The following is an 8,852-nucleotide window of genomic DNA, read 5'->3' as shown; positions in this document are numbered from 1 at the left end:
GAAAGCGAGTTTTTTAGTTTTTTAACTATTATTTATTTGGAGGTTTTTAGTTTTTTAGACTATTATTTATTTATCAAAAATTCAGTATAAATATGGTGGGAGCGCAAGTAAATGTATATATTTTCAATAATGGAAATCGTTAATACTCAAACTTTTGATCAGGATAATCAAATAAACTTATTAAATTATTGTATTGTCATCTTGATAAGTATGACAAATTTCGCTGAATTCGTTGTTTTGAAAGGGGTCAAAATCATGTTCAAAGTTTCCTTTAGATACTAACATGCGTATGAAGCTAATAAAAGCGTGTTAACAACTAATTTTTAGTTTGCAATATCTACTTATATTTTGTATAAATTTGTGACAGTTGTTTCGATCTTTTCGATCATATTGATAAACATATTGACATTTGTGTGAATATGATCGAATTGATCGAAACAACTGCCACAAATATGTACAAAATATAAGTGGAAACAAATAATTGACTGAGTTAGTTGTTGAAATACCATGTAAAGACAGAGTTGATTAGGCAATCGTTTGTTTTTTTACGTCATATCAGTAAAGAAAGATACATTCATACATACATTCATACATACACACTTAACTGATATTCCCATATAATACAAACTATTTAATTTGCGCTCTCACGGGTAAACAGTGATGTTTCGGAAAAATGTTTAAACTTTTGTTCTATCTCTAACGGTTTACAATATGGGTCCTATTGATATCTCTTTTCGTTTTTGAGTTATCGTGTTGACAGACAGACGACCGAAAATGGACTAATTAGGTGATTTTATGAACACCTATACCAAAATTTTGTTCGTAGCATTAATACTTTTAAGCGTTACAAACTTGGGACTAAACTTAGTATACCTTGCATATTTCATATACATGGTATAATTAGTTTTTCTAATTATTTACAAATTTTAAGATACGATTGTGGTTGTTCACTGTGTTCAACGTTCCGATTTATCAAAAGTCCGTCGGGAAACAATCATGAGTATTGCCCTCAACATAGCTCCAGTACTGTTATCTGTTATACCAGAGTTTATTAGAACTATATCACAGATAAATAAAAATATGAACAACAGGATGTAAACAGTTAGAACGTAAAAACGTGAAGTAATATTTAGCTTGTAAATAAAATTATTGATATTCGATATCTTTTGTAAGTGTAACAACGTGTTGATTACGTTGACAAAGTATATTATGAAGAAAAGGAAAAGGTGATTGCAACGATAAATTTTATGTGCATATATCCATAGAATATTGTCTATACTATAGTAACATAGTATTTATACATGTATGAGTTTAAATACACGAAGAATATATTGGAAGCATCGCGCGCGCTTTGTCCAGTTTCGAATGAACCTATATAAATGCAATGTCAGCATAAAAGTTTCAATGGCAGGAAACTTACTGCATATTCATCAACTTTAGACTTGTGCAAATGTTCTTTTATTCTTTATTATATACTTATGTTTATTATTATTAAATTATTGTATCCGAAGAAAAAAGATTTTTAAACATTCTAAGGAATTTTTAAATTTTACGGATAAATCTTTAAGCTACTAATAATTTACTACGCATATAATAACAGAATTATTGACCATGCAATATGACAACCAACAGAGTCAATTATTTGAATACTACTAGCGCGAGAACTAGGTTGTCTTTGCGAATTTTGGGAAAGCACGTAACTAAAGTGGGACTGATAGAAAGAGTATTAATATTTATGTATGTATATATAAAAATGTATTCATATCTATACTCTTCTTGGGCCGGTCCCATTTTATGTTGAATCTACCATATTAACATAGATTGTTAAAATCAAAAGGATCTTTGTAAATATTAAAATGGTGTTCTCTATCAGGAATCATAGATCTAAAACCTTTAGCTACATTTTCTTTCAGAAAATTGAAAAGGAATGTTTTCATTTTTAACTGCTTTTCTGCCTCTTTATATGATTTAAAATATTTTTCTAGAGAAATTCTCGAAGTAATTTTGCTCAGCTTTCAAGTCTTGCACTACTGTGCTAAGAGCTGATGATTTTCAAATAATTAGACAGTCAAAAATTTCTTTGAATAAACAATCTTTCAAATAAAATTATATTTTTCAAATCAGTCAATCACATACCTATTTTTCGGTGAGGATGGAGATCGCCAAAGAAAGCTCATTTGTTTATTTCTACCAATCCGTATTTAATACTATAAGTGTTACAATTTGACAATACACATTCCTATATCCATACAGGCCAACGGCTAAAAATTAAATTTTTGGAATGAAGATATCTCATAACGTAAAGATCGGTTGAAAACTCATCTTCCAATTGTGTGCTAATGAATAGAAGTAAAAAAATGACATGAAGAAAGTAAACATGAGATTATTATAGATACCTATTTAATAAAATTAAATTAAAAATTAAGTGATATCCCCAGTATAAAATCAGGTCTTATCGATTCGTTTGGGACAACGTAGGTCCTAAAATGATGCGATTTTGATTTTATGTTTTGTTAAAAAGGTAATTTGATCGAGAGTGTTCTTAGCTATGCTTTAAGAAAATCTACTCTTCTGCAAGAAGATCATCACCGCTTTTCTAGTTGTTATCGGATACGGAACCCAAAACTCGCACTTGAAATATAGCTAAAAACACACTCGATCAAATTACTTTTCAAAAGAAAAAGTTAAAGTCGGTTCATCCATTTAAGAGCTGCCGTGCCACAGACAAACACACAGATACACGGGTTAAATCAATAATTCCCCTGTGAAAAATTTGTAGCCCTCTGTTCCTTATAGCCTTCTCCAAACTGAAGTGATTTCTTGAAACATAGCTAAGAACAGTCTACATTAAATTAGCTTTCCAGCAAACAAACAAAAATCAATATTGGTCTAAACGTTTAGGAGCAACGATCCTACAGACAACTTATAAAACTCTTCCCTTTTTTGGTCCCGGGGTTAAATTATCAATTCTACAGTTCTGGAATAATATTTTACTTAATTAGTTTATTTATTATTATAAGCTTCATAGACAAAAGTTTTAAAGATATTTTGGATTCGGTTTTGGATGTATTAAATTTTATTTAACACAAACTGTAGAAATACTGAAAAGTATTTACTTTCGATTTTTAACTCATATATAAAACGGAACTTCTAATATTATGATTCTTTCACTGAAGTAACTGAGTTTTTATCATATATAAATTCACCGACACCAAATAGAAAAGTAATTTCCTCCCGTAAGTTTTTATGTTCGCTATAAAAGTGCGCTCTTTATTTCGGTTAATGGTTTACTGTCATTAATCTTCTTTTGAACTTTTAAGACGAACAGTTCAAGAGTAGATTTCAAAAATTTATAAAATCAACAAAACTTAAAAGACCAAACAAAATAAAAGTTTGATGTGAACTTTTCATAACGTATATGGACCCAGTTAAAAGATTTATTTTAATAAAAAAAAATTTGTTAAAAAAAATTAGTATTCCTCGATTTTTGCTCCCTAAAGTGAGCGATATATTTAAAAAAAAGTTTTTTCAATTATTAAAATAAAATGAAAATTTATGTTCTGTATGCTAAGCTTATGTATGAAATTTGAATGATTTAAGTCTTTTCGTTTGTTAGAAAACAATTTTCTAGTTTATAAACTGGCCAATGGATAAAATAATATTTTGGAATCTAGGATTTTAAAACGTAAAGACTTCCTTAAACTCACCATCATGGATAGGTATAAAAAAATTTCGCAACGAGAATGTTTGAACGCAAATCATTGCCATGATGATATGATACAATAATGCATCAGTAGATTCTGTACCTTTTTTGTAATTCTCCAAGTTGGGACAATTCATTACCAAATATTTTATAATGTTTCTGCTTAAAATTAAAAATTTTTGATTTTGTTTTACATTTTAGTTTATTTAATAGTCGCATAAACAGCATGATTATGGGCGACTTACAAACAATATTGAATATTACAAACTACTTTATATTTTTGAGAAGATTTTTAGTGTCTTTAATGTATTCAGCACCTCCTGAACGTGCTACACTCAATTAAAAATTGCTGTAAAAAGTTCCTAATGAAAATCCTTAAAGCACATTTTCGTTATTAGCTGAAATTTTTCATACTGGCTGATGATTGTGGAAATTAGCCCCTCATCAAATCCAACCTTGTTCCTTATACTGTCTTTTTTATATGTTACTTTTTTATATAATTTTTTTATACTATAATGGTTGTTCTATACTTGGTTAAGTTCTTACGGTTTTACACTAAAGCCAATAAGGTTTGCCCATTAAAAGGCGAAAAAGCCGCATAAGCTTAAATTAAAGTTCCTATACAGAAGACATGTTGATTGAAGCGAAAAAGTTCGTACAAAAATGAGTTTTGGTGACATGTGCATTGAGATATCGTAAAACGAAATTCCATTAATGGCGGGTGCGCGGATCAAGGAGAGATTTAGCTATAGCAGTTTGTTTGCACACAAAATCAGAATTTTTAGTTTTTAGAAATGAAAAATAGATTTAAGATTCATTTGTATAAAATATTTTTCCTTTTTATTTTACAAATGTATGTCCTTGAGACCTCAATATATTAAATTTAACAGAGATATAGTGTTAAATGGTAAAATAGTGTAAACTAATAGTATTAGAAATATTTTCAATATTTGGGTATTTGCATGAAAATGATTGTGCACATAAAACTAATTTAATAAATTCTTTGATGTACATATAATACCAAAATAAGGTTTAACAAATGATTTTTATATAAAAGTGGTCTAAAAGGATATAAAAAAAATTCGTAGTTCAGGAGCTGCGTTAGGTAAGCGAATTCGAAAGATTGTAAAATTAACACATTTTTCTTAAAATTGAATATTTAATTTTTAATTTTCCAAGAATTTTTATTTCGAAAACTTTGAACTAAAGAAAAAACCACAAGAGTATTTTTTTACTTAAAACTAATTAAAAAATACAAATATTTTTTTTATTTTGATTAAATTCAAAATTTTGTACTTTGAGCACCCTACCCCTTGTTTATCTGCCGAAGTTTCTCATTTTTGACATCTATTAGGAAGGATCGATGGACATTTGAAAAAAATTTTTCGCGTTATTTGAATGCATGATAAGCGACGAATGATAAAGATAGTTTTTATTTACAGTGAGTTTGTATGACGATGAACATTTTATGGCAGATTTACGCCACATAATAAAAACTGTTTGAAAACACTCCTATATTCAATATTTTTACCAAAATTTTAACTTAGTATTTTTGTTGATAAGGTATCGCTAAAATCATCATTGAATAATCTATTTTCAGGATTTTTTTTTTAATTTGAAAATTATAAAAAGATATATTTGTATTTCTTATTAAGAGCTTTTTCAGTAGATATGTCACATGATACACTTTGAAAAAGTTTTATTCATCTTAATAAAGTGCCCCTCAAAATTAAACCTTAAACTCAAAATATAATTTTTGGAAAATATTTTTTTGTATATTTCAAATTTTAAACTCAAAGATTTTCTTCAAAATTTTAATCTATGCTTTTTGGAAAAATAATGATACATATTTACATTTCTCCTAACGAACAGTTTAAATTGATATGACACATGACACATTTACTTGAAGAAATTTAAAAAAAAAAAAGATTGATAACTTAACTTTATAACTTTCTAACTTACCTCCTTCATTCCCGATACTAATCCCTTAAATCAATAGTTTATATTATGCCCGTGATTGATTGACCAAACTATATATGCGTATATGATTTGAAGAAGGTAAAAAACTGAGAATGGCTTGTATAGAGAAAGCTGCTCTTTTCACAGGGTCTGCAAATATTAAATTACCCCACCAGCTTAAAATGGATAAATTATTATTTTTAGTTTGTTATTATAATAACATAATTGAATAACAACAAAATATTTTTCGGACAAAAACAGGTTATCTGTTGTCCAACAGGTCGTTTTGCGGAGTAAAATTTTTGAAGTTGTTATTCAATTAATTTTCATTAACCAGAAAAATGCGGAAAAAACCGAATATTCATAGATTTTAAGCTCGAAATGAAATTAACTGGTCATGGTACTTAAAAAGCGCGTTTATATTAGTTGAGTGCTTATTATCAGTTTTGTTAAAATACCCAGAGACGTCTAAATAATTTTTTGAAATATTGAATAAATATAAAAATAAAAATGTATACATATACGCCTTTTATACCTTACAGCAGAATTTGAAAAGATTTTTTTTCCGCAATTTTAGTGAAATATCGATAACAGTATTTACTAATTTTTTTTAATGTAACAATATTAAGTTATGTTGTAAAATTTAATGTAGAAAATGCTATTGAGTGGTAAATTTTCTATTATAATAAAATAGAGTATTTCTTTTTTGGCTTTTATGGGTTTCTTTTCTGGCTTCTCTGATTCAATTTTCAATTGAAATATTTTTGTTTTGATGTTAAAAAATCATATTTAAGTAGGTATATTAAGTATAAGTATGCGGTTTATACCGTTTATGATATACCAATTTTCATCACTTATCAAATTTTAATTGATAATTTTTAAAAAAGAAAACATTTTGGCTTCAATGAATAATTTCAATGAAATATTATAAAAAATGAAAATATTTTAGGTATAAATGATATGAGGTAGTTATTAATTATAGTCTGCTTTAAAGGGTCGGATGCCATAATTTATTTTACAGATACAAACAAAATATGTTGAATGTTGATGGATAAAGAAAATTCTACCAAAATGAATATTAAATATAATATAATATTAATTGTAATATTCAAAAACCGTATTCAAGTGTGAATGCGCAATGCAATTTAAACCAATCCTAACAATGTACGAAGGCGGAGCAAACATTGAACGTTGCCACCCCCGTTTTAGGTTGCAGTACTGGAGGCGGCAAGCAGCGTCGCCTCTAATGCATATAGTATTCATCAGTACTGTAGTGAAAACGTTACGCGTTGAATGCATATGAAAAACCGACGCTTAAATAATATACTAACGGTAGTAGTAAAAGCTTAGAATCTATATCGCAAAGATATTCTATGTATGGTATATACATGCTTCTGGATGATTACAATGCTTATGAGATATAGTGAATGTGTTAACGTGTATGTTATTGTCGATAACTAATTTGAGAGTGAAAAAGTTCTTAAATAACTGTATGTGGATTTTAAGTATAATAAAAACTTTGCAAAAATGCAAACAGTGACTGTACGTTCTAGTGATCCAACAAATCGAATGGAAACTGAACATTTAGCTGAGAAATACCTCGAAGTATTCGATTTAGCTCAATTAGAAGATGTATCAGTTAAACGTGAAGATCCAAGACCTCATGTGCGAACACCAATTCAACCACCTACGGAAGAATGGGTTCATCATCCCGAAGAAATGACACCTAGACATCCAATAATAAATCATCGACAACAATGGCTAGAAGATCGTAAAATACAACCATTATCACCACCGCCCAGTGAACCTACGATGTATGGTCCACAGCCGGTTTTGGTAAATATGGCATTAGCCGGTGATCCCGGTACACCACCTGAAACGCCGCCTGTAAGTCATTCACCAATAAATACAGGATTACGTCCAAGTACCGGTCTTATGGACGAAATGATGTGGCTACCTCAACAATTACGACAAGATCAACAACCATTAGACTTACGACCATTACATTGTATGGGGAGTAATCCTGGTGTTTCAGATCCAGAATGGATCCGTGAACGGGAATATGTACAAATACAACATCCAGATGACATCCAACAACAAGCACCTTTTCCATATCATCATAATATTCATAATCATCATTCTGGTTCATCAATGCATGGATTAAGCTTCCAATCGAAACCCTTCCAATCTAGACCATTATCCGTTTGTAGTGGCGGTAGTGCAATGTCTCCAAGGCTAAACATGAATGAAAGTGGTTATTCAACGTGTGCTAGCGATGATTTAGGTATTAGCGATGATTTATTGATGAAATTATCTGTTAGAGAATTGAATAAACGATTGCATGGTTTTGATAAAGACGATGTAATGCGGCTAAAGCAAAAACGGCGGACGTTAAAAAATCGTGGGTATGCACAAAATTGTCGAAGTAAGCGATTACAGCAAAAACAAGATTTAGAGACAACTAATCGTACATTACAAGCGGAATTAAATCGTTTAAAATCTGAATTACAACGAGTTTTACATGAACGTGATATGTTAAAACAACGATTACATATTAGCCATAATAATCGTGGTGGGCCACCACAACCTCCATTGAATCAACAACAAAATGGAGTTGTCCCACAACAAAATAATCTTAATTCAGATTCACAAAGTTCACCGGAATTTTATCTGTGACGGTATCATTCGTCGGTCGGTCGACGCTCATGAATTTAGTAAATAGTTTTTATATCAAATTTGGAGACCGAATATTACGACGATAATGTTGCTAAACAATTGCCAACACTTTCTTGTGTAAAAGAATCACATTCTTCTCTTTTCACAAAAAAATACCATAAATCAAAATGGTATGTACATTTTTTGTTTTTTGTTTTTGAAAAATACGGTATACGCTAATTAATTATAGTGTCACGAATGACCCTTGAAATGATCCTTTAGTATTATTAATATACATACATTGAACAACGCAAATTGATTGTGTGAAGTACTTAAAATACAAATTTATATTTTTATGGAAAAAAATGAAATAAATACAAAAAATAAAATAAAATAAAATTTTTTTTATTTAAAAAAAAAAAAGAAATTTAAATGCTTTTTTAATTTTCCGTGTGTCTTAGTGACGTCATACAAAACAAACAATATCTCTTGTTATTTTTGCACAAAGTTTATTGTTATTATTATTATTTTTAAT

At 29.1% G+C, this 8,852-nt stretch overlaps 1 protein-coding gene across 1 annotated transcript; it reads left to right on the top strand.

The window, feature by feature from the left end:
* The first annotated feature begins 6,969 nt into the window (after positions 1-6,969).
* On the top strand, positions 6,970-8,618 carry LOC123305486 (transcription factor MafA). Its single transcript, XM_044887210.1, has one exon. The coding sequence runs from the start codon at positions 7,190-7,192 to the stop codon at positions 8,336-8,338; it is 1,149 nt and encodes a 382-aa protein (XP_044743145.1). The 5' UTR covers positions 6,970-7,189; the 3' UTR covers positions 8,339-8,618.
* The last annotated feature ends 234 nt before the right edge of the window (positions 8,619-8,852 follow it).

This window comes from Chrysoperla carnea, chromosome 1 (assembly GCF_905475395.1).
Source record: "Chrysoperla carnea chromosome 1, inChrCarn1.1, whole genome shotgun sequence".
In the NCBI taxonomy this organism is placed as follows: Eukaryota; Metazoa; Arthropoda; class Insecta; order Neuroptera; family Chrysopidae; genus Chrysoperla; species Chrysoperla carnea.
The sequence above is the reverse complement of the archived record's forward strand: the minus strand, read 5'-3'. Positions and strand labels throughout refer to the sequence as shown.